Source organism: Punica granatum, chromosome 4 (genome assembly GCF_007655135.1).
Source record: "Punica granatum isolate Tunisia-2019 chromosome 4, ASM765513v2, whole genome shotgun sequence".
Taxonomy (NCBI): Eukaryota; Viridiplantae; Streptophyta; class Magnoliopsida; order Myrtales; family Lythraceae; genus Punica; species Punica granatum.
Window position 1 is genome coordinate 35,132,674 of NC_045130.1, and position 26,742 is coordinate 35,159,415.

At 38.8% G+C, this 26,742-nt stretch overlaps 3 protein-coding genes across 4 annotated transcripts; 2 read left to right on the forward strand and 1 right to left on the reverse strand.

Moving 5' to 3' along the window:
* The first annotated feature begins 5,962 nt into the window (after positions 1-5,962).
* On the forward strand, positions 5,963-18,056 carry LOC116203651 (serine/threonine-protein kinase EDR1-like). Its single transcript, XM_031535499.1, has 17 exons — positions 5,963-6,257; positions 7,073-7,473; positions 7,874-8,077; positions 9,143-9,331; positions 9,418-9,677; positions 9,787-9,903; positions 10,100-10,192; positions 10,857-10,952; positions 11,093-11,179; positions 14,120-14,237; positions 15,305-15,599; positions 15,956-16,079; positions 16,223-16,242; positions 16,459-16,615; positions 17,028-17,316; positions 17,470-17,542; positions 17,651-18,056. Exons 2-17 carry the CDS (start codon positions 7,225-7,227, stop codon positions 17,731-17,733), a joined length of 2,454 nt encoding a protein of 817 aa, XP_031391359.1. The 5' UTR covers positions 5,963-6,257; positions 7,073-7,224; the 3' UTR covers positions 17,734-18,056.
* A 481-nt stretch (positions 18,057-18,537) lies between these two features.
* On the forward strand, positions 18,538-20,979 carry LOC116203652 (trihelix transcription factor ASIL2). Its single transcript, XM_031535500.1, has 3 exons — positions 18,538-18,659; positions 18,701-19,551; positions 20,669-20,979. Coding segments are annotated over exons 2-3 (849 nt in total). The 5' UTR covers positions 18,538-18,659; positions 18,701-18,703; the 3' UTR covers positions 20,670-20,979.
* Positions 20,980-22,000: 1,021 nt separating this feature from the next.
* Positions 22,001-26,150, reverse strand: LOC116206201 (protein LIGHT-DEPENDENT SHORT HYPOCOTYLS 10-like). 2 transcript variants are annotated; one of them, XR_004156646.1, is made up of 3 exons: positions 25,426-26,150; positions 24,847-24,883; positions 22,010-22,507 (listed from the first exon to the last, which is right to left on the reverse strand). XR_004156646.1 is itself a non-coding variant. In XM_031539010.1 (2 exons), the coding sequence occupies exon 1, from the start codon at positions 25,962-25,964 to the stop codon at positions 25,446-25,448; it is 519 nt and encodes a 172-aa protein (XP_031394870.1). In that variant the 5' UTR covers positions 25,965-26,137; the 3' UTR covers positions 22,001-22,507; positions 25,426-25,445. The 2 variants fall into 2 exon arrangements, 1 of the variants encoding a protein (XP_031394870.1); XM_031539010.1 differs by lacking the exon at positions 24,847-24,883 and having other exon boundaries at positions 22,001-22,507; positions 25,426-26,137.
* Between the last annotated feature and the right edge of the window lie 592 nt (positions 26,151-26,742).

A 26,742-nucleotide genomic window follows, 5' to 3' on the forward strand; every position in this document is an offset into this window, starting at 1 on the left:
CAATAACACACGAGGAAAGAGAGATAGAGAGAGAGATTGAGATCAATTTATGACAACGAGGAACATAATAATTTAATCATTAAATAATTTTTTCGGTCCGCACCGCCTCTTTCCCGATTAATTCGCGCTTGAGCTAAGCTCGGTCAATCAAGGGGCAAAACTCTGACAACAAACATAAATTTTCTCCATTCAAAGGATTCGAACTTGAAACATTGTTCGATGAGAATAAACGTCGAATTAATTGAACTAATCGGAGTTGGTAATCATTAATTAATATAAAATGATAAAATTAATGGTTTTAGGGTGGGGAGCTTTGGTTGGTTTGCTTGGGTTTTCTTCTTTTTGCGTAGTTCCGGGGCAAAGCCAAGCCCGTCTCACCCGCAACCATTATTTAATGCACCCAATCGATGCTTTTTCCTTCTGCGGTGGTAATTCATTGATGTTCTATCCCGGCCAACTGGCCTGATGATAGGTTAGGATAGGTTAGCTCGTAACAATTTCCTCAACACAAGAACATAAATGGCTTGTTTAGGCATGGGAATTCGGTAAAGAGAATGGACCTTTTTCAGTGACGAGATAATATATCGTGATTCAGGGAAAAAAAGAAGAAGAGGTAATGTTGTGATTTTGCTAGACTAATTCGATAGATCTCTATAAACACATTGTCCAACTCTAAAATAAGCAAGCGATCATGGCCGAATACGAACTATTCTTCTGCATGGCAACATGAGGAATCTATCGAGAGATTTCCTCATGATGTTGCAACCAAAACAAACCTTACTGGTTCAACGTCGCCATAGGGAGTGAAAGAAGCAAGCAAGCTGCGATGACGTCAGTCATAATCTACACCTATTTGTGACAAACTTTATCGGAACACAAAGAGCAAAGCTTAAAATCAAGAGATCCATAGGAGATAATCTAAAAGAGCATATAGTCCAACGATTTGGATCGAACACGGTAGTGCATCTTAATTCCGTGCCCGTGTCTATATGACCAAGATTCAATTATTAATATTATTATTTCTCCAATTATGGTCGGTTGGGCCAAGGGGCGTGGGGGATCATGTGAGGACAGGACAATTGTGAATGACGAGGAGTATGCGTTTGCTGTTTTGGTCACACGGTCGCATATCACATTCGCCCACGCGCCACAACACCCCCCCCCCCCCCCCCCCCCCCCCCCCCCGACTCTTTGCTTTGCTGTCAAGCCTCCGTAGAAATCCGTGTCGTGTCTCGGAAGTTACGAATGGGGAAGGCTCTCCCTGAGCGAAGCTAAAGAGGAGGTGTTGGCTTCTCTTCTTCCCTTCCACGTGCACATTAATGATTTTGACTTTAATTTTCATTGACCATATTCATTCATTTTTCCCGTTGACTCCACCCTCAACCCCCCCTTTTTTTTCGCTCCTTTCTATTTCTATTTCCGTTTCGAGGTCTTCAATTCAATCATGGAAGAGAAAAATTCAATTGAAGTATGGTTAATTAAGTTCCATGCCTTCTATATATCGAAAGACGTTTGAAGTATGGTTAATTAAGTTCCATGCCTTCTATATATCGAAAGACGGTACCATCAACGTCCTACTTATAACTATTATTACGTGCTTTTTATTATTGTCACTATTACCGACAACCGCTCTGGTCAGTTGCTCTGCCTGAAAGGCTAGTCGAGATCGTCACGATCGACGGAGGATAATATTTCGTCCACCTCGAATGTGGTTGAGCTCGAGGGTTGTCGGCATTATTTGTTGCCTCTAGGTGGCATCCTCTCGAGCGAGGATAGCCAAGTTCGAGCCGTCTCCCCCAAAACGAATAATCCTCGTGAAGGTGGCAAACAACAACGGTCAGTCTCCCTCTCATCTGCTCTTACCGTCTTGAGACTCTAGCCGTACTTTCCAGCATTTTCTAAATGGTGCATGGTCTCTAGTCATGTGTTGGTTTTAACCCTAACAAATACATTCTTGTAACCATGTTTTTCGGGTGCATAAGGTAGCAAAAGCTGTCTCAAGCTATAATGCATTGTGAACATTTTTATATTTTTCTTGATTAATTGACCAACCCATTCCCAAATCAAATCACGTGGAGGCCAAAGCCCGGTCAATTCAAGTGCCCATTGAAAAAGGGATCGAAAGCAGTCGATGGCGATATTATCTAATAATCAAGAGATTCTCGATTCAATTTTCATAATAAGACTACATGTATTTTTTATTAATTATTAAAATTTCTTCAGCGATTATTATTATTAAAAATTTTATTTTATTATACTAACTCAAGCCATAACCAAAAAAAAATTATGGTCAAATCAAGTAATCCTTTGGATAGGGGAAAAAAAAATCAAATGATCCTTAATGGGTTGGGCTTAGCTGGGCTATGAGCTCAACTTTAATGGGCCCATTGCAGTCCATTCCCAATCTTTTGGTAGTTGAAGCAAACTATCTAGTCAACTCTAACACCTTCATGTCGACCAAAAGAACTCTTAACACCTTCATGAGAATCAATACTCGTGACCTATTGGAAAAACTAGAACTCAATAATACGAAATAAGCAACACACCCCAGTGCTGCCTAAGTCGATATGCGGGTAACATGTTCACGCTTTGGAAGGCAATATCTTGATATACATTGATCCTTTCCGACTCTCTGAAAATTGAACCCTATCGATTACACTTGCAGTAATATGTCTAGGTCATGATATGTTTCTTAGAAACACAAAAGAGAACTACATTATGCAATGGTTACATATTATAATCTTGCATTGTTTGTTAGAGAATGAGTGTTTAATTATAAGATAATGATTGATTTGCACGAAAAAAAGAAAAAGATCACCTTCAGCGAGTCTTTAGAGGCCGTCTCTCTTGGTAGCCAAGAGAGGGGCGCTGTAGAGAGATGAGTGTCTCTGCAGAGGATGAAGTAGTGGATGTCGCGCGGCAGCCGTAGAACCTCACGCAGCAACTGTTGTCGCCCTTTTTTTTTTTAAAAAAAAGAAATTTACGTTTGAAATATTTTAAAGGCTGTAAAAGTTAGAGAAAGGTTTGACGGAAGGCACCCCCTTCCCTCGCCCTCGAGGTCCTTGGTTTCGAATCCTATATCCTCATCTTCTTTTTTATTTCTTCCCTTTTCTTTTCCTTTTTCTTTATTTTCTTTTTTAATTTTTTTAACAATTATTGGCTTTGCAAACGGCCAAATTCTAAAATATATATTTTTTTAAATAATTTGAAAAGTTTAACTAATATTAATATTAGTTCCAAAGTATTATAAATTTTATGTACACTAATATTAGTACTATTATCCTTATTAATTAAAATATTTCTATTATCAACTTAAATATTGTTTTATATTTCCTATTATTTAATTTTTTTTATTGTTTAATTAATTTAATTAGTTTTTACTATGTAGTCTCTTACGGGGCCAAAAAGAGAGACAACAATTGGAGTGTAAAGTCTCTCTTTTTTTTGGAAGCGTCTCTAATTTTTGTGGCGTCTACATGATAGAGATTGACTCATATTAGAAACTCGGTCGAGTCTCTCTTGCTGGAGATAATCTAAGAGTATAGATGGGTAGTAAAATTACTGTGCGTGATATATAGACCATTTCTGTCTCTCGAAGATCATGTTCGTACCGGATGAAAATTTTATGTTCTTTGGGATGGAATGACATAAATCTTGGCACGAGCAGCTGCATTCACCCCCCAACAAAAAAAGAAAAAATAAAAAAAAAAGATGAAGGAAAAGGAAGGCTTAGCTAAGCTCATGACAGCAAGCTTTGACAGCAGAAATTACAAAAATTTCTATATTCCCTTTCCATTTCCCCAACGTGCAAAGATACAGAGTGCCAGACCAGACCGCTGCAGAAGAGGAGGGCCCACGCCCAGCCCATTCCCACGACTAACGTACGAAGAACAGTACGAAACATTTGAATTTCTGCTGTCCGTCTTTCACCTTCGTCCGGCGATGCGTTCGTCGTCAGCTACCCCCACGCGATGGAATATCGAAACCGCGTAATGTCACGTAAATACTAAACAAGATCGATTCTTGCACCTTGCGGTTCGATAACTTTCGAACAAATTGATCCGATAGTGTGAGTCGTACCGTATGGAATTGAAGTTCTACATTTGAAAGGAACGTGTGTGTTGATATTTTTTTTTTGTTTGATCGTGGTTGGTGTGTGGCCAACGGCATCATTCTACATGGTTTAAGACAGGTGTTAATGTGTGGTAAGGCTTCTTTCTTTGGCATGAGTACAAAAGCTACAGTCAATCTCGGAATTATATGAATCGAGAGAAACGATAAGCCTAGAGTGCCAGCGGCCGCGAAGGGACAAGAATGGCCAGATGACCCCTTTCGGCTCCGATTGGTATGAAAGTTAAAGAAACAGATGGCTTATTGGAAGATCGTAAGGAATTTTGCGCCTCCACTTGAGGCTCGAGCTCATATTCTATAGAGAGATCGTATGAATGAATTTTCATGAACGTTTCAGATCTGAAGTAAACTCGTGTTCTTTCACGGTTAGAAATTCCCTTAGTTAATTAATGCAATCTGGTCGGCATACTACTATTAATGATAACTGTTGTTCGGGATAGATTGAAACCGCAACACAACAACTAGGTTGAATGCAACCGTTCCGAACCGTAGAGGATCCCGATATATTGGCGTATGTTATAAGGTGAGGAGCTACGGGGGGAAGATGAGAATTTTTCTTTTCGTGAAGGGACTTCACGCGGAGGGAAGCCGTGCGACCCCAACCACAAATCGACTTTGCCAGCTGGATGTCGGGTCGGACTGGGGGAGGTCCCCCCCATCAAGATCTCCCACGCTTTGCACGAGACCTCTCTCCCCCTCCCCCCAACACCTTTGAAAAAGGAGACACTGATTGAACAATTAATTAAAAAAAAAAAAAGAATTATCTTCTGTAATTTTAGTCCTCCTTTTTTTTTTTGGGTGGGTGAGTTGAAAGTTGTATTTTTCTTTTTTCTTTTTTTTCTTAAATTTTCAGAATGGAAATTTTTTTCAACCAAAAAAAAAGAGAGAAGGGAAAATTAGCTATTACATCCCTGTACTTTTGCCTTGTGACCAATCTAGTCCCATGGAAATTTGCAATCCCAAGTCAATGCTCTACTTTGGATTTGCACTCCTTTCCGCCTGACATGTATAAAATATCGTATTAAGAATGAGTAAGATCTTGTTCCTTTACCTACAAAGCAGCAAAGCCACAATTGTTTCATACCATGTTTCGCTAAAAATCGCATCGTAATTAATGAGAATTGTAAAGATAACTTCAACTATTATCGATAAATCACTAAAATATTATCAAAGACATAATGAGGTAATGTCATTTTTATTTAGTAACTGATGTTTTTGTTTTTTGGTATTTGAGGCTTATTTGCAAGAAGTAAATATGTAATGGGATATGCTAACATACCAAAAATGAGAACTCCAAATTTTTTCAAAAAACAGTAACTAGCGGACTTATAGTTTTGTATTAGTACCAAAAATAGAAATAATTATGACTGCTACCACTGAACATACTTGGTGAATACTTATATCTATCTCAGCAAGATTATGCGGCGTTATTTATGGATTGAGAATTATATGAGACATAATTTTTTGAGGATAAAACACAATATGATGCTGTGCCGATTGAAGTGATACCTTAGGGGGTACATATTAGAAATGCCATGTGTTAGTTGAACGCATGAGAAAACCCCACAACCCGAGCATGGGTTGATTAAAATTTTCTTGCAAAATCGAAGGCACAAGGACGAAATTTAAGCCCTAAAAAACGGATTGAAGATTAAACTGGTTCCAAGCTAAAGTCGAAGGACCGGTGCAGCATTCCGGCTATTATTTTCCCACTCACAGCTGCAAAACAAAAGAATAGTTTTCCAAGAAAACAGGGAACCCGGAAAACGCCAGCCGTGGATCCGGAAATCCTTTTCCGTCCGACCAAACACCGTACAGAGAGAATTCCCCCAACAGTGCCAGATTCAGTCAAATAGTTAGCCCAAAAATCAAATCTTTCTCCCTCTTCATTCTCTCTCTCTCTCTCTCTCTCAAACGCTCGTTGCCTCGTTTGTATCCCTCCCCCTTAATTACACTCTCCCCCTGCCCATCTCCGCAACGACTTGCTCATCGCCACCTACTAAATCTGCATCCAACCCGCCGGACCACTTCGCCGGCAGCTGCTGCTCTCGGCGATTGTTCCGTCCGAAGCTGACGACCGGGCTGTTGAAGTGCTGCCGAGGCTTGAATGCGCCGATCTGCTGGCGGTGAGTGGTAATCTTGTGCATTTCTTAGACGCTTATTGCGTAGGTGTGTAATTGTGTGTCGAAGTTCCCGAGCTGGTTTTCTGCTCGGGGAGCGCTTGCATGATCGACTTCGCATTGAGCTGCGGCCGGTTTTGTTTGATTTAGCTCGATGCTGTGGTCGTTCGTTGGAAGCGTCTGTTGATGGAAAGTCTGTTGTATTGGGTTTTGGAATTTGATTTGACGCAATGCGATGTTGAGTTTTCTAGCACAATGTTGTTTCTTCTCCGGAAATTTCCCGACTTTCGATTTTCGGTGGACTTGTCTTGCTGCTTCTCTACTTAGATTTCAGCAAAGCTTTAGCTTTCAGATGTAAATGGAGGATACCAACTGATCTATGGACTTTGGTCTTTTAGTCTATTATTCGTTATTCAGCATTCATGATTGTAGTACGGAGTGTGATCGTGAACAGTAATATTTGGTCTTGGCTAGTTTGAGAAGAAATACTCTTCATTTGAAAAGGCATTACTATATTTCCTTCTGCTCCTGATGGTCGATGCACAAATTTCAGCTTGGAACTAAAACTGAGAAGAGAGATTGTAAGCTTTTGGATCATCAGTTGCATATAGTAGGATGATCGTGATGATCGCAACATCAGGATATTTGCTGAATGATTTGTATTTCAGGATCATGCTAGATTTAAGTAAAGATCTAATGTACGAGATAGTAAAAAAAATCTTGCTGGTAAATGCTTTAAGGGTAAAGTTCCCTTTGACTAGATCAGAAGGATGTCGAAGTTTCAAATGTATATGACGGGGATATATGTTTTCTTTTCACAGGTTGTGTGGACCCCAGCTTGAGGAGCTAAGAGCAATAGGGATATAATTATAGGGTTCCATGTTCTTATACAGGAAGTAAGTTAAGACTGAGGATGCCATCTATGAGATAAGGAGTGGATAGAAATGGTTTTGCATCCTAAATACTTGAGCAGATGGCAGAGACACGAGATGGTACAGGGTCCTCAGAGCCAGGACCTTCTAGTGTTGCATGGTGGCCTTCAGATTTTGGCGAAAAATTCGGATCCCTTTCTCTTGGTTCTCGAGAAGAAACTCAAAATGCCACAGAATCACCCAGAGATGCAGAGCATGATGTTTTATCATCACAAACAGCGTCGCAAATACTCTGGAGTACTGGAATGCTTTCCAAACCTATCCCTGATGGATTCTATTCCGTTATTCCGGTGAATGTCAAATCTGATATACTTCTTTGGTTGATCACCTGCTGTTAGCAATATCTTCTTGTTTAATGGAACTTGGCTTGAGGATAACGTGTCTCATTTAGTTGCTTAACCGTTGCCTCTGTTTGTACTATTATGATAGATTCTATATCAAGTTTTTGCTTTTGCTGAAATTGCAATTCATAGACATACTTCTTGGATTTCAGTATATATGCAGAGGTATTGCTATTGAATGATCTAATAAATGCTTAAGCTTTAAATGAAGATATTCTGTTCTTCACAATATTGAACTTCCAACTTTCTATTGCTCTTCTATTTAATAAATTATATGATAGCTCATATGCATACGGCTTTGAGTTATCATGCAAATTGTGGTCTTAGCAGATTATATTATGTTGTGCAGGAGAAAAGGCTCAAAGACCTTTTCAGTAATATTCCCACGCTAGAAGAGCTTCATGCACTTGGGGCAGAAGGTGCCAGAGCTGATATCATTCTGGTGGACACTAAAAAAGACAAAAAGTTATGGATGCTGAAGCAGTGGACTCTATCTCTGGTTAAAGGAATGAACTCAAATCCTGCTGCAGTGATAAAAAGGATAGCTGGATTGGTGAGTGCTTTTGATGAGTGGTGATATAAAATCCTCCCCTTTCCCCTCTATGTTCTTCATATCGTTCATATCTCCACATTAAGCCATTCAATTATCTTCATGCATTTTTCTGAAGTTGGAATGCATCTTTTGAGAGGAAAAGCTAGATTATGTGGGCAGTACCCATTGCACATGCTGCTTTTCTTTTCAAATATTCTCCTTGCATGCATGGGGTTATATTTCCTTGCTCCATACTTCCATCTCATTGGCAAAGCTTTGATGCTCCATTTCTGAATATTCCATGAAGATGGGATGATATTGTTCAGTTATGTGGTTGGCTCATTCCTTACTAGCTCTGGCGAGTTCTCTATTAGTTGCCATTATTTTTGCTTACTTGATATGGGACAGCCGAGGGGTTCCATCTTTTTCTATGGTGGCAGACTAGTTTCCAAGGCAAGGGTCCGCTAAAAATGCGTTTCTTTGCTTGAGAGGTGACATGGAGTCGTATCTTAACATTCGATATAATTAAAATCCAGGTTAAAACATTAGTTTGGTGCTTCCTTTGCAAATTGGAGGAAAATTTTGTCGACTCTTTTTCTTCATTGCACTTGGATCTGTAAAATGTGGGCTGCTGCTAATTGGCTTGAATTGGGTTATAAATGGCGCCATACATTGAGAATTGGGAGCTTGGCTCTGCATTTTTATTAGTAAATAGAAAAGAAGATTAATCGACATGGTTCCTTTTTCCAACTTTTGGATTATATGGCGTGAGAGGAATCTTGGGGCTTTTGAGGGGGTTGAATCCTTAAGCTTTGTTTTATATATAGATGTATCACTGTTGTTAGTGTTTGGTATAGTTGAGAGTCTAGGTGGGATATTCATGGACTGATAGATATGTTAACTCTCCCCACCTTGCCCCCCACGCCCCAATTTTTTTTTTCCACCCTCCCTTGGAGATGTATTCTTTGCACCTTAAGAAATCTTCGACCTTGTCATTCAAAAATTCAAATAAAAAAAGTTATAAACTATCTAAACTTATGAACGAATGTTAAAGCCTAGTGGTTGCTGATGCTATTGTGGGAGCAGGTTTCTGACGTTTACAAAAGGTCAAATTCCGAGAGTCCAGCAAGAGCTGTGGCAGAGGAAACATTCCACATGTTTGAGAATCGAGTGGTGCAAATGCTGGGGCAGATAAAGCATGGATCATGTCGTCCTAGAGCTATATTATTCAAAGTTCTTGCAGATACAGTAGGTCTTGAGAGTAGGCTCATGGTGGTAAGTTTTAATTTAGCATTTTGGCTGCCAGAGTTATGTTTCTGCTGGGACCTGTTACGACTAAACTTTATTCTTGTTTCTTGCAGGGTTTACCTAATGATGTGGGTGTTGAATTTGTAGACTCGTATAAGCATTTGTCTGTGATAGTTGTGTTAAATTCTGTGGAACTCGTGGTTGATCTAATGCGGTTTCCGGGCCAACTAATACCACGGTCAACAAAGGCCATTTTTATGACTCATATATCTGCAGCTGGGGAAAGTGATTCCGCAGAGAATGACTCCTGTGATTCACCCCTCGAACCAAACAGTCCTATGTATGGGTACTCTGAGAGAATAGACCCTGAAAGGTAGATGGGCTATTTTAAGTATCACAGCAGGCTTTGCATTATATATCGTAATTCTACTCGATTTTGTTTTTGGAATTAATTAGATTTCTATTTGCCTATTGTGGCACAGTGCTGAGAAAGATGAGAGCCCTCGATTTCGCAAGAGATTTGAAGCTTCCTCTAATGTAGCTAGTCCTTCCTCAAGAAATGTGATGTTGAGAAGTGCATCTGTAGACCGAAAACTGAGGTAATACTTGCTATTCATTTCAACACACATATAAGTCTTCCCTCAGTCAAGATGTATATATATATGGTGCCTCCACGTATTCTCTTATGTTCTACTGCATGATCCCAGAATATTCAATTAAGATCTCCAGAATGTATGAAGTTTAGGGACTGACATTTCTTCTCTGCCTTTTCTTCCTTTTCTTTTTGGGCTTCAGCGGTTTGTGTCAGAGTGAACCCAATGTTGCAACAGCATTTTGGAGGCGCAGTCGGAGAAAGGTTGTATCGGAGCAGCGGACAGCTAGTTCCAGGTCTCATTAATTACTTATTTTTCTGATAAAGGAATAAATGGAACCAAATTGTCAGGTCGATAATGATTATTTTCTGCTCTGATTAAATGTAATATGTAAACTTTTGTTCCAATAAGGCCTTTTTTCTTTGGAGATTGTCTAAATTTTTATTTCAGACCTAAGACAATTCCAAATAAAAAAACTTCAATCATTTCAAAAGTGGGGTAAGTGTATAGAATAACGATAAATTTTAGCGGATCGTAATAATAAATGGCTTCTCTCACCGTGACCTTCTCTTGAATAATGGAAGGAGTTGCACTGAAAGAATTTGTTGCTTCCATCACTCTTTATATATCTTTCCTTTTTTTTTTCCCCCCTCCCCTTTTGATACCTCATTCTAAACTTTAGTGGAGATTTGACGATATTTATTGCTCAATGTACTAAAAGAGTGTATATCAAACAGAAAGGTCATGTTGAAGTCAGTTGACAACGATCACTAGGCCTCACCTCTCCAACCATTAACTATATTTCTTTTAGTGAACTTGTGTGAGAGTTTCTGATAGAAGATGATAGATATATTTTTTATAGTGTTTCCTTTTGATAAAATATCTGATAAATACTTTTTATCTTTGGTTTAGAATGTTTCTCTTTTTGGAACGTTATATTGACTCGCTATTGTTTCCAGTCCAGAGCATCCTTCATTTCAAGGACGTGGACTCTCCATATTAAGTGGTGACAGAAAATCAATTGTGGATTTTGCTGATCCCTTATCAGCATCTAGGTATTATCTCCATCCAAAACTCTTTGCAGAACGTACTTTTTCTTTTACCTTATGTTTTTTTCTTTTCGTTGGAGGGCTAGTGCTCTGTATTGATGCATAATTTGTTTGATTTTTCTGATTACGAGTTGAATGAGATGCAGATCAGATGGTACACCTACCCCAGAAGCACGTAGGATAAGAAGAAGAAGCATCAGCATTACTCCAGAAATTGGTGATGATATAGTAAGGTTGTCTTTTATTTCTCGTAAGTTATTTGCAGTATTACAATTATGTTTGGTCCTGATGTACCATAATTTTCCTTCCAAGGTTTATATTGTCAAGTTTGAGCTTGATTTTGGTTTAAAACTGCTCGGAACAGAAGCTTCTTTCACTATAAATAATATGCCCTGCAAAACAAGTATGGACCTAGAGAAACTTCTCGGTTGTTTGGGTTAGGAGGGTAGCCTTCCTTCCACCGTGAAGTAAATACCCTGCAATTCATGTGAGTACTTGTAGAATATATTGATTAATTCCTACTAGTCAGCTGATTTGTTGTCAATATACTATAAGAAGTAATGAATTTCCAAAAAGGTTGTAGAATAATTAACTCAAAGGAGAATGATAGCTTTCCTTTCACAATGAAGATTATACTCTGAAATACGTGTACGACCTTCCTATATCGAAAATAATTATTAATTCCTTTTATTTTTTGCTGATTTAATCTGGATGATTAAGTTGATGGTCTGATAGCATTGATAGTTCGGTGATTTTGTGGATGTAGTTATCTCCATGTATATGGTTAAGTGACAACTATAAGTTAAACATTTCAACATCTTTGATCAAAGACAAAGGTAATGATGATAAAATGGGGTAGGTCTTCAGGAGAAAATAGTTCACTGATAATGTGTGTACCTCTCTACCAAAAAAGAAGAGAAAAGAATAGATGATGCAACTTTCTATGACCACATAAATATACGTCAAGAGTAACCCATCGTCACGTAATTTTTAGGCAAATAATTTTCCTGGGTACACATACAAGTCAATATGCTAAATGTAGTAGACTTATCCTGCTGAGTCAGATGCTCCCAAAGCTTTATGGGAAAACGTGATTCTTTTCTAATGACTAGTGTAAATTCACGCGCGTTGCACGTGATAGGCCATCTTTTATTGATAATATAGAAAATTATAGGGACATATGAAATAGAGATACCAATAATAAGAATTGTAACTATAAAACTCAATTATATTATTTTCGAAAGTTATTTATATAAATTAGTGTAAAGATGATATAATTTTAACGATTTTTAAAGAAATATTAATTTATCTACACCCATGAGATATTTAGGATCATTAAAAAATACTGAAAATAATTAACCTCTTGTAAAGAAATATCATTAAATATATTAAAGATATTTTAAATTATACTAAATTCTCATATAAAAATATTCATGAAATAGAAGGAAATATTGGAGAATATATGTATTGATTAATATAAAAATTGGTTCAAATCAAAACCTTAAAAAGATAAAATACAGTTTATGTTGCCACTTATAAAAAAAGTAAATTTTATGTTAAAAAGTCAAACTTTTTTAACATTTACTAATAAATTTCTATATATATAATCGTCGAACATATCCTAGAGACTTTTAGGCTTATTACCATTAAATGAACTTTAAAAAGGAAAGAAAAGACAGAAAGACAATCAAATCCAAATATTTCATAGAAAATGTAATTATAGTATTATATAAACTATTAATTTATTCCCTAGCAAATGTAATTATCTGTTGAATTCCACTGTCATATTCTCTTGAAAACTTATTTTTCATATGAAATAAACATAAATATATGTCCATTGTAATTTTATTTTGAATTGGAGTGCTATTAAAACTGATTCTCTTTTAACTAATTTAATAAATGATCTAATCTGAAAAAAGAAATGTTTATCCAAATTTCGTTAAGTGAAAAGATATGAAAAAATTCCTTATTTTTAGATTGAAAGCAAATATTTTAACAAATTTCCTTATTATTTTTAGATATCAAGATATGTCCATAGTTTTAAAGTAAATTAAATCATCTAATTGAATTAAAAACCTGATGTTCTCATCTGTCAAGTGTGCGTAAAAAGAGAAATTGTAATTGAATTATATATAGATTGACTTAACCACTTTCAATCTATTTTCAAAAAACCAAATCAAGCTGATATTTATTTTTTATAAGAATTAATATCTGTTAGTTTCATAATGGTCGATGGATCTAGTAAGATTGATCGAACTCAAGGACATGTTAATTTATAGCTTTGGCTGATCTTATATATTATTCAATTCCAAAACTTGCAATTGGTTATATTAAACCTGTATATATTTATATTATAAGTGTGATTAATTTATTAGTTTAAGATTATTTGAAAGATATGTAGTGATATGATATAATATTTGTGATGTATTGCATGTAACTTGAATAAAGGAGATTGTTTAAGCATAATTTTCATGTTAACTTATACATTATACAATTGCTTAGTATGGATTTAAAATAAATGATTAAAATTGAACGTAAAAATTTTGCATGCGAAAAGGATATATTTGATCGAACATTTTATGAGGTAAAAATGAAAAAAAATGCAATTTATTAAAGAAATAAGTTTTTTTAAAATATAATTTTAAAAAGGTGTATTATAGAAAGGAAAATTCTATCATTTAATCTCTAGAAAGGTATTCTATTGGATGGTCATATTTGATGAAAAGCCACCATTAAATTGAAGTGTCACACTTCTGAATAATCAAGAGGTATTAATTAAAATATTTTTCACATACATTTAAAGACTGCAATAGAGATTACAGGATTGTCCTCGTACATTGAATGAGAGGAATTGGTACTTATTAGAGGTGTCTAGATACATTGAAGGGCAAAATGGGAATTATAAAAAGTCAAGAAACACAAAAGTGAGCTTCACACTTTTATATATGTAGTAGTAGTAGTAGTAATAATAGTAATAACTCTTTTTCGTCAACATCATTGTATCGGTTGGCTATAGTATTATTTTGTTGGATCTGCTAAACGGGTAAGGGATGTTTTGTTCGATTGAGGATCTTTCGGTCATCCCAACTCTATTATGAGTTGCCTCTTTTCACCATTTTCATGTTATTTATGTGATGTTGCTGGTGTTCATCTGCATGAATCAAATGTTCCAGGGCTGTGCGAGCGATGAATGAAACCCTCAAACAGAGTCGACCGCTGACAGCTCAAGGAGATGATAGATCATTTGCTTATACTTCACACAACAGAAACAATAAAGAGCTTCAGCAGAATGTATGCTCTCTCTAAGATTGCACCCAATTATCATAGAAATACTTTGGCTTCAATTTTTCTGTCATTGAATTGAAGTCATAACCTCTTCCTGCAATGCATGGCCATCAATTAGCAGTTCTAATTAAAATCACTATTTTGAATTGGATTCACTTGGGAGCATTTCAAACACACAAAAAGGTTTGGCTTAGATCAGCGTTTTCACAGAAACTTTATTGCACTGATATACACTTCTCCTGTGAATTGAGAGCAATAGGCCAACTTTTGCTTATTGGTAAACTGTATTGAGAGCATAAACATCCCCTCCAGGCCCACAATCATACTAGAGAATCCTCTTTCGTGGAAATTATAGATTTGTAACTGTCACGCCTCATTCCTTCGTTATCTTTCTTCGTTAGTTGTTTTTGTTTGACTGTGCAATCAAGTCCAGAGTAGACATTGACAACAAAAAATGAATAAGCTTATTCATGTTGGAAGTAAAAATAATTATCACTTTGTGAGAAACAACTTGCAAAGTAATGATAGCGATTCATTGAGATTTCAGCACACATGACAAGGAGCATTGAGATAATACTTGTATTGGCAATGGCTCTTGAAAATTTATATTGATTCTTTGATTGGTCAGTGATTTGTGTTCTTGAATGTCATAGAGGTTTCATATATGTATCTCTGTTAGGCAATGCATCAGTGGTCTTTTGGATTCCGGAGAATCTTATGATGACATGAATCAAATCTAAAAATTAATCGAACTTGCTGAATATTTTTTGGAAAGAGGTTCAGGATTTGTTGAATCAAGCTCCCGAAGTCAATGGTACTTCTAGAAAATGGGATTTACATCCTTGAATCAAATTTTGTGCGGGGAGAATGAGACAGGGAGTGTATCTAAGTATGTTCAGACATTTGATGTTGGTCTTATCTACAGAGATTAATACACGACCTTGCAATGGATATAAAGTTTAATTGTTAAATTTCACATAGTATATGACACTGCTTCAGTATTTTAGACTAAGCTGCTGAAAGCAGTCTATACTTTATCTTTTTAGCTCTATCTAATACTGCTCTGACCTCAGGTATCAAATTTCCCTTTTGATGTTCATGAAGAGTTATCTGGTGGAATGTCTCCCTCATTTGGCAGGGAGCACGTAAGTTCACAAAAGGCAATATCATTGCCCACATCTCCTCATCAATTTGCCAGTCAAACACCTGAAAGGAGTGGACCTGCTAACTATGCGCAAAATGATGAATCGGTTTCAACACGGAATAAAGTTCTCGAATCACCATTGTTCCATAACAAACCCTTATTGCCTTATGAAGAATGGAACATTGACTTCTCAGAATTAACAGTTGGAACTCGCGTGGGCGTTGGTAAGTAGTTCGCCGTGTTTTTCTCTGGAGTATTGTGGTTGGTGTTTGTCGAGGATAAGTTATTAACGGTTATTTCAACTTTCTGCTAACAGTGTCAGTTTATAGTGTATAGTGTGTGCTTGCTTATGAAAAATTCTTTGTAAATCACTTATATTATTATCTAACGAGAATGCTTTCAAAATCCTCTAGGTTTTAATTATCAGCATCATAATTTAATGATCTTGTTTTTGACTGGTCTATTTTAGAGGTTCATTGGCAATATTTGCCGATTCAAACTTCGGTATTTAGAGTAAGATGCAACTTCCTCAAGCAAACTTAATTATACGCTGAATCTTTTTATATCCTTATTTTGATAGGATTCTACGGAGAGGTATTCCGTGGCGTTTGGAATGGAACAGAAGTTGCAATTAAAGTTTTCCTGGAGCAGGATTTGACTGCTGAAAACATGGAAGACTTCTGCAATGAGATATCGATACTAAGGTATTTTTCCGCTAATAGAATTTCTTTTTCTTTGTTTTTCTTCCGTCCCCTTTTGAATTGTGAAGGATCATATTCTTAGTTAATTGTTTTATCCTCCTTACTGAACGCCTGCCATCTTTCTGCATGCATGTCTCTCTCTTCAGCCGCCTCCGACATCCAAATGGTAATTCTCTTTGCTTGCTGTACTTGGCCTTTATATCATTGTCATGACAATTCATTAAAGTTATACATATGTAGAATTGTATGGTCTTGTTTTTTCTTTTTCCTGAGATACTGTTTGTCTATTGGTTCCCAAAGGAGGATAGGAAAATGAGAAGTTCGATCTGACAAGCTTCTTGTCACTGGCAAATAATTGACATTCAGATGTCTCTTCTTGCAGTTATTTTATTCTTGGGTGCATGCACAAAGCCCCCTAGGTTGTCAATGATCACCGAATACATGGAGATGGGATCCCTGTACTTTTTGATTCATTCGAGCGGTCAGAAAAAGAAGCTTACTTGGAGGAGAAGACTGAAAATGCTGCGTGATATTTGCAGGTACATTTGCCTGACCTTACCATCATACAACTTTTAATTGTTTCTTCAACACGGAATACTTTAATTCAGCCCTCAATTTATCTCTGCTTAGAAGAGACCATGTCCCGTTTTTCATTCTCTTCACACAAGTGTTTTACTTCTTCTAAATTGCAATTTTTAGGTTTTTGAGTCTATGAAACTTAGTTTTTCATCCAATTTTAGATTTTTTATGTAAAGCCGTGACAATGTTTATAGAGATTCAAACAACAAACGGACAATCAGCTTTTACCATCATACTTGAACACCCCCTCCTTCCGCAACCAGTGTTGTCCCTTCTACCATCATTCGACTGTATAGTGTAAAGATAGTATATCTGTCCTAGCTATACTGGATTTGCTTTGTTTATTATTTAATAAGCTGCGGTGCAACTCAGGGGATTGATGTGCATTCATCGGATGAAAATAGTTCATCGGGACCTAAAATCTGCGAATTGCCTCGTAAATAACCAAAAAACTGTCAAGATCTGCGATTTTGGACTGTCGAGGATAATGACAGACTCACCCATGAGAGACTCCTCTTCCGCTGGAACACCAGAGTGGATGGCCCCCGAACTAATACGCAACGAACCCTTCACGGAGAAATGTGATATTTTCAGCCTCGGAGTTATAATATGGGAGCTCTGCACTTTACGTAGACCTTGGGATGGCGTGCCACCGGAAAGGGTCAGTTGCCCCCATGATATATCGCTTACCGAATGATTCATTTAATCTATTTTCATGTTGCATTGGCGATGTTTCTGAGAGCAAATCGGAAACCCGTAGTCATTGCGATTTAAGGCTAATTGCGACTTGGGATTTGATTCTTTGCTGCTTCAGGTAGTTTATTCGGTGGCAAACGAAGGGTCCAGGCTCGAGATTCCTGGAGGTCCACTGGGAAGTCTAATAGCAGGTAACCTGGATCAGGGTCCCTTCTTCTATAAGAACCATTGAACCTTCATTTCTTTACTTGAACCTCTCGAGACTCGTGTCTCTCTCATACTTGCTTGTCAATCCACAGATTGCTGGGCAGAACCAAACGAACGGCCGACCTGCGAGGAAGTATTCTCCCGCTTGCTCGACTGTGAATGTTCGCTCTGCTAGTGACATCCCTCTTTACTTCCTCCTTTTGCCCTTGTGTATAGAAGACACGGTAGAGTTTTCTCACAGCGCAACTTTTCCTCTCCGGCTCAAAACTGTACTACCTTTGGATTATGGATTTTTGCAAAATGAGGCGGCTTATCGGATTTCTCATATTCTCTCCTGAGTGCTCGCTTTTTTTCCTGTGAAATCGCGTCAAGTTTAACGTGCTAGCCACGGTATTGAAGGGGTATAAAACACACTCCGCTTTCTATGGTATTTGTTGTGTGTTTTCCCCACTTCGAATCTCAACAGGTTCAAGCTCTGACTGAATTGTTATCTCTCCATTCTTGAAGTGTCATCTGAGATAAACCTGGTTATGTTGCTCGTCAACGACGCAACATGCCATTCAACTAGATCACTCGTTATCTATTCAGATTTCCTGTTACAGTCGAGATGAAAATGGCACATGCCATGAGTGCTGTGCATTGACCTAAGTAAGCTCAGCCTCCGATCAGTGAATCATTTGCGCTTTCTACGTTTCCATTCTTTCGCTTGCTTTCAGCTCTCTCGCTATGATTCCGAAGAACGAACTCGGTCTTCTCGAGCATTGTAAGTCGGGTTTACAATTACGATGATTATATATTTATGTTGGGCTCCTACGGATCATTTCCACCATGAAAATACAAGAGTTTTTATTTAGTTTAGTTTCGCACCCTGAGGTCTCACTCCATCTCTTTCCAGTCCTCCTTGACGGGAAACGTTTCAATTTTTCCATTCGCCCTTAACGGCGTGAGTCTCCGTCTTACTCTCTTAACGGAGACGTCAAAAGTAAAAACCGCACAGGCTCTCTTCCTCTCTCCCCTCTCTCCTCCTCTGTTCAGTACCCGGCAACGAAACCTCAATTCAAAACCTCCAAACGCCGCCGTATCACAGCCCCACCCGACCGATCGGACGCCGGCGCCACCTCGCCGCTACCCTCCTTCACCGCTCTATGGAGGAGCTCCGTGACGGGACTCCACAGGAGCTTCCACGCCCGTCGTCGGCGGCGACGCCGACGCTCCCCCGCGAGGACTGCTGGACCGACGACGCCACCCGCACGCTCATCGAGGCATGGGGCGAGCGCTACGTCAGCGTCAACCGCGGCAACCTCCGCCAGCAGCACTGGCAGGAGGTAGCCGACGCCGTCAACTCCCGGCACGGCGGCGACCACCCCGGCTCACGCCGCACGGACGTCCAGTGCAAGTACCGCATCGACACGCTCAAGAAGCGGTACAAGGCCGAGAAGGCCAAGGTCCTAGGCTCCAGCAATGGCTCTTACCTCAGTCCCTGGCCCTTTTTCCCCGTCCTCGACGCACTGATTGGCCCCCAATTTCCCGCCAAAAACCAAAACCCGTCCCCACCTCCGGCCGCCGGCGTACCTCGGACTCCGTTCACCCTCCCGGCCGTGCCGGTGCGTCCCCGGAGCTTCAAGAGGTTGGTGCGGGAGCATGCTCCTAAGGCGCCATCCCTGGCCACCGGTGACGTGTTCCTCCAGCGGAAATACGCCCCGCCAGAGAGGGAAGACTCCGAGGGCTCGGGATCGAGGTCAAGCAGCGGGAGGAGAGAGAGGACAGGAGGCAGCGGAGAGCTGGTGAGGGCTATAAGGAGGCTGGGGGAGGTGTACGAGAGGGTGGAGACGAGGAAGCAGAGGGAGTTAGTGGAGCTGGAGAAGCAGAGGATGGAGTTCGCCAAGGAACTGGAGCAGCATAGGATGAGGTGGTTCGTCGAGATGCAGGTCCATTTTCAGAAGATGGAGAAGACGAAGAAGAAATCTCAGCCTTCTCCTTTGGCTGGTCAATGGTTAGTGCTGCTTACCTTTCTCTGTGTCTGATCATGACCATGGAGTTTCATGCTATTGATCTTCGGAATCCTGTTGAGAGTTGCGAAGTTCAGCTCTGTGCCTTGCAGAGTTTGTGTTCCCTTTTTCCCGAAGGTTTGATTTTCGATAATTGATCGGTTCTGGGAAATGATCGAATTACCTCAATTTCATGTGTTGTTGATGTATGGTATCATAGACATAAGCTGGGTTCATGTGTGACGGTTCATCAAACTCCGGCCCCGTTTCATTCCGTTGGATATGATGTCTTTGGACCAAAAACCCGAGCCTGCGGGAATATCTTAGACATCTTTGTGCCTTGGGGAGATATGTCTTTGTTCACTTACACTGGCAAATGAATGAGAAGTTAAGAGTAGGTAGTGGTGCGGGAATATCTTAGACATGTTCGTGTACTTCGAGAGGTCAATTATAGTCCTCGTGCTTATAGACCGTTGGTGGAGCTAATGCAGCTTCACACTCTATTTGATGAGAAGACTGATTAGGGTTGGAACTTTTGAGGAAGAAAGATGAAACTCGAAGTGTGATAGTCGATGTGCACCGGTTTTCGGCTCGAGTTTTAAGGAGGACGCAGTCCGATAAGTTTAGTTGTTGAGCCAGTCATGCGTTCTTAGTCAGGATCGTAGTCATGCAGTTCTTTTGTTTTTCCACCTTGAGACGTGGAAGAGGTTATTTCTTCTGTGTTGAAAAGGAGGAACTGTCTGGAGGCCTGCTCTATGGTATGGTCTGGACCTCCACCTCTATATTGTTGCCGTCGGTTTCCTTCTCGATTGGCTTGCTCTGATGAAGGTTGGTGTGGACTAAATTTGACGATATGCACGTTTCCAACTACTTCATTCACGGCTTTTGCGATGTTTTTCACTGTGCGCTCACATCAATGCTGACATATTTCACAATGAGTTATTTGACATACTGGAGCTACAACCTATTTAAGGAGCAGGTGAAGACACTTTCTTCATTTGGAGAAAGCATGTCATTGACAGAAATATGCTTTGGAGTCCTATTGCTATTTGCAGTCTTTTCAGATCACGAGCCTTCGAAAAGAAAGTCCTCTAAGACTCGATTTCTTTGTATTGCTTGCAGATAGTTGCTCGTAAAAAGGCGGTGCTGCTCGAGGTAGAAGATGTGCATGCTCTTAGAACTCAGAGTATCAGTACATAGTTAGTTTACCATCTACCTGCAAAGATTTCACTACAGCTTTACTCGGGAGAGGATGCCCGATCGAATTTTCTTGGGACTAGCTCTTTGACGTAATTTACTACATGTTCTTTTCTTGATTGTGCTTTTGGAAGTTCGTAAATATGTTTTCCGTTTGCCTGGGATTGATACTCGAGAAATCGTTACTTATGTATTATAAGATTTGTCGTAGGCTGTGTATTCCTCTCTTTTGCCAATCCGTTTATGTTCAGGGAGAACTTCTCACAGCGTCTGCTCGTTCGCACCTGAAAACTTCATTACGATTTGGTCCTTGAACTTTTCCCAGAATAACAAATATGCCCCTACCCATGCCACTGGTTTTCCATTCCACTTATCAAGCGATCTGAAAAAAGAGTGGCAAATTATAGTACTTAAACTTATAATATACTATTTCCATTCGATTTCCAAATCTAGGAAATGTAGGTAAGAGATATGTTTTCGGATCTAGCTAAAGAATTGCAAGTCATAAGACTTATCAAGCGACACTTCGGTTTCGGCTCCGCTAGTTTTTGCAACTCCTAATTGAGTCAACTATGCTTTCGGGTTCAGTGACAGCCCTAATCGTATTAAGCTCATGTTAATAAACAATCTTCTTGAGCTGCTTATCGGCCAATGTAATATATTAGATCTCTCAGTTCAACTTCAGCTTTGAAGAAACCATCTGGCCAGAGCTCGACTCGATCGATCAGTCTTAATCGTCTCCTCAAAAACGATAGAAAAGGTTACTCATGGTGTATTTGTTCAACCAGATAATGGAAACAGAATGAAGTATAACTTTTGTGGGACGCTGCCATTGTAACTTTATGAGTTGATGCCCATGATCTATGCGGTCTCAGGTCGGTTATATAACCAATCGTCAGCAAAGACGAGATGCGTCGGGATAAACCTGGCCAAGAGTAGGCTAATAGGAGCAGTCACCTCCCTAAACCTCCGAGCTTCTCGAAGAAATTTCATGTGCTCAATATGATCGAAGTTCTTCCTCAAAGAAATCCATCTCTACGCGGAGCGGCTAATAAATGGATTTTATATCTTTTATGCAAAGGTTCAAAACTCATTGAAAGTACTTCATAATCAAGGTTAAGTGGTTGCGTGAGCATCATTAGTCTCGGCATATATATATATATATATTTATTTATATATAAAACCTGCTGCTGGAAGAATATATATGCGATTCCTGAAGGAAAATTCAGAACCCTAAAATGAATCATGGTGCATATATTTGGATCAGATATGTAATTTTTATTTATATATATATATATCATCATTTCCGTTCATTTTACAAAAAAAAAATTCACATCATAGACAAAAATAATCAGAGAGATGAACAGAAGAAAACCCCAAAAATCAATAAAGAAAAAGGAAGATTACCCCAAAAAAAAAAAAGAAAGGAAAAAGGAACAGAAGAAATTAAGGAGGAAGAAATCTCACGGAAACTAAAAATGCTGCATAAACCCCTTAACAGATCTCTAATATATATCGCAGCAATGTACGCATGCCTTCATCATGCAGATGAGTTACTTTGATCTCGAAGTATATATGCTGAATGGATGGAGGGCTCTAAGCGATCAGCCCCAATGCCTGAAAAAGTGAAGAAGCCAATCAACCTGCAGAGCGATCGAGCATCGATTCCCCCACTCAAGAGCTATAGCTACATATGCTTCCAAGGTTTTGTACTGTTAAATTCCTCCCGTTTGATCCCAACTTAATTCAACAGCGGTGATCATCCTGCACATGCACGCATCCGTTGTTATCAGCATCAGGTGAACGAGTTCCGCAAAAACTTTGTGGGTATATATACACATATATGTATATTACCCGTAAATCATAAGGACAAACGTTTGTATGACATGGAATTCAATGGTGAGTGAATAATATCTTTCAACAGCAAACAGGCCTATTAGTGGACCTAGAGAGATTAACTAGCCTGGGGCAATCAACAAATATATCGAGCCACTACATGCATAGAGTGTCACGATAGTGCGAGTTCGGTACAACAGAATGAAATGATATCATCACGATATGTTTTGCCCGGCGATTCTATTCCATTCCTTTCCATTTTGGCATATCAGATATGGCATTAGGGTTATGTAGACCTAGAAGGGATACGAAACTGGAAGACAAAAACAAATCAAGCCAGTGGATATATAAATAATTCATGGAATGACAGAAAGATAAGAGGGGTTAATTAACCCCGTTGCCTTGGCGCAAGGATACGATGACTAAACATAGATGGCATACCCTTTATTCCTATATATATGCTTTCTGTCCGGATCAATTCATTGATCGAGAATTAATCTCTTTATGATGGAAAGGATATATATCTGAAGAAAACGTGATCTTTGAGTTCGATTTGGTCTATGTACAGTGAAAAAGATGGTTACTAGATGAAAAATCTACACTTTTTTTTTTTTTTTTTGCTGGAAGAAAAATCTACCCTCAGAAGAGGAAACATCCATAACCTTCTAGCATGACGAAGAAGAGAACATTAAACAAGCAATTAGTTGGTAAGTGAAGTTGCATATATTTACAAAATTGCAGTGATTCGGAAACCCGTGCTATCACTTGTGGGTAGACACGCCGTACAGTTCAAATAATATATGTATATGACCGATGAACGATGGATTGATCAAGACAAAAGTATCTAACTAAACACAGAACTTCTTCCATTATTTAATAATATAAGTACCAAATTGGTACATAAAAATGATAAACCAGCCCAGACACAACATTTGTGAGACATATTTGTTTCATTATATGTTGTTTGTATCACCGTATAGTGATACAAAAAAATTCAGAAAGTAATTGAAGTTCATACACATCCGTATAATGTCCAAACAACATGTTGGTGGCTAATTCAAAAGCGTATAGAGTACAGTTATATTAATGCCATTTGCATTAGTTAACCTTCCCAACTTGCGCCCGGATCGACACAGTTGAGATCATTCTTAGGGTGCATTGAACATATATCTGGAATCATAAATAATTTCGACATAGAGGTCCATGTAATAATTCAAACGAAGAACATACACGAGTGAGGTAAATATATAGCATGAGATTCATTGCATCTGCATTCTACAGAAGCTCCACAAATCAATTTTCCCTAAGTCAATGAAAATCTGATGGGGAATGATTCGCTAGAGTATGATTTATATTAATCGTAAGATTATCTCCGATGCATCGTTGCATCTCGACATCCTCTACTGCCTTCATTAGCAAAGTAATGTAATTCAAACCACATAAGTGTTGGAAGTATCTTTTATGATCATAAATTTTCTCGAAAATTAGGACAACATGAGACAACCTAGCTATACTCATGTTTCTACAAGAAGAGAAAGCAAGGGTTTGTCAATTGATCCAAGCTAGCTAGCAATGCGTGATTCACGAGCATTTTTTTATCACCGACAAGGACCTCACTTGGAAATTTATTTGCATTTGAGTGATTATATAAGTGAGAGGGACATTTTGTCATGTTTATGAGTGTTCTAAGTTAGCACTAACCCAAGATTGATTTTATATCATAGATTATTAGAACTTTTCTTTCTCCCTCACGGATAATAAATGGATTTGCAATGATGGCATTTTGACGAAATAAATTTCTTATTATGTGATCAAAGGCTAAGGCATGTATAGATTACATTTAATATAGATAAAGCACTGTACGAACAATTAAATAATGCAATTAAGAAACCTTAAACTTGGTTAATCATTGGCTTGTGAATGATGTATGTGTCATAGATATTAAATTGTATCTATCAACTTGCTTTAGTGTTTTTGTTATTTCTATTGGCCGTGCGTGGGGGCAACCATATCTTCATCAGAATCTTAAAGGACCCCGAATCTAAGAAAAGTTAATTTTACTAATTGTAAACAATTGTCACTATTAGATATGCAATTAGAGACGGCAGCGATGAATGCAGTACATTTGCCAGTGATCGATAATCATTTTCCCCCTTTCTGTCAAGTGTGTGTTCAAATGCAATTCTTTTTTGTGATTGATACACAAGTGTAACAGTCTGAGCTAGGCATTTGTAGATAGATCGATTGAAGAAAAAATTGTGGCATACCTCTATCTAGATCGATGATCGAATAATCCGCTATAACCTGAAATAGAGACAGTCAAGTGTGTTTCTCTGGCCAATTTACAACAAGGTTATGAGATCCTAAATTCTCAGGAGTCATCCAATACATAGACTATTTGTTTTGGGCTTCTATTATAAATTAGACACTTCAATTATTTCCCACATTGTTTTCCTTCGTTCTTATTTATTTGGAATTATTATATATATATATATCATAGAACAATATTCCTTTTGAGTGTTTTCTTAGAACAAAGATGTTTTAGCTAGAGTTGAACCTTGTACACAGAATTTAATTCAGAAGGTGAATTAAAAATAAATAGCTTTCGGACCGACAAATGGTACATGACCCAATATGTATCAGTGAATTATGGTCCATTTGCGTATATATACATGTACGCACATTTGATGGAGTTTCACAATTAGTCTGATATACATTTTCAAGACAATTAAATCGTATTTTATGCTACCAAATCAAGAAATTATTGATGGCGATCATTGATATCGTCTCTTATAATGTAAATGAGAGGACGCAATTAATGAAAGGGTTGCAGTGGAGAATCTTACCGTTTGACTCCAAACCATGATTAAGAGAAGTGAATTGGAGGACTCGATGACTGGTCACTTGATGATGATCCTTTGCCACCTTGTTGATCCTTCTTCTTCTTCTTCTTGTAAGGGATCCCCCTCGCCTTGGCTTGGCACTCCCTCACCTCCTTGAGGTAAACCCGGATCGCCCCACTCGCGAAAGGGTTCGTCTCTGGGGTCCCACCGTTCTCCTCGTAGGCTGCCCTGAGCCGCCCGATCAGCGCGTCCAGGCTCCCCCAAGCCTGCCTGAGCGGGCAAGTGCAAGGAGCGGGCGGCTCCGGCTGCCCGTAGAACATGCACCCCTGGAGGTGAACCTTGGTCTTCCCGAATTGGTCAAGGTACCGGAGGAATTCCAGGACGTGGTTGCAGTTGCACTGGGAGAGCGGAACCGGCGGCCTCTGGTTCCTCAGGTACTGCCCGAAAGTGTTCCAGTCCCGTCTCTTCTGTGACTCGTATCGGCTTGGGGTCGGTGGTTGCTGGTGGTCGCCCAGCGATCTAGAAGATCCCTCTCCCGACATCCCCCTCCCCCTCTCTCGCTCTCTCTCTCGAATGTTAATCTTCGGTGAAGTTCGATTAAGTTCTCATTTTGGTAATTAAATATGGATCCATTTTGGAGGTAAAAGAACAGGAGAAATAAGGGGAGTGGAATGTAGAAGAAGAATGAAGGAGAAGTTCACATCATTGGCCTAATGACTGGACAATAGAGATGGGGCCATGTATGATATAATTTGCTGCCTTTTCGATGTGCATATCTTATTTTTATTCGTCCTTCGTGTTTAGCCCAATAATATAAGAGTCCAGTTAAACGTTCAGCTACACGTTTCATGGAAAAAAAATACAAATTAGCTTGCTTCAAATGTCAAGATATGTTTGACACATGATCGCCGTCATTAAAAAACGAGTCGGATATCAACTTCATCATATATATATATATATATATAGGCCAAAAGCCACCTCATTTCGCACCCGATGAAGTTGATATCAGACTCGTTTTTCATCGGGTGCCAAATGAGGCGGCTGTTGGCCTACATATGAGATGTCTTTAGGCTAACTCTGTCATCAATCCTATTCACTTTCCAATTTTTAAAATTAATTAGTCCATAAAACTAATCAGAAGCCTGTTTTATGCTATCATTATGAACTATTAACATAAGCTCATAAGCTTCCCAGCGTGTCTAAATAAGAAAACAATAAGCTGAAATAGTAGCCGTTAACCTTCTTTTTTTCTTTTTTTTGAGAAATTGCTTCAGCATAATTACACTCGCTCTCAAAGTGTAATCAAGAGATTCCAACAAG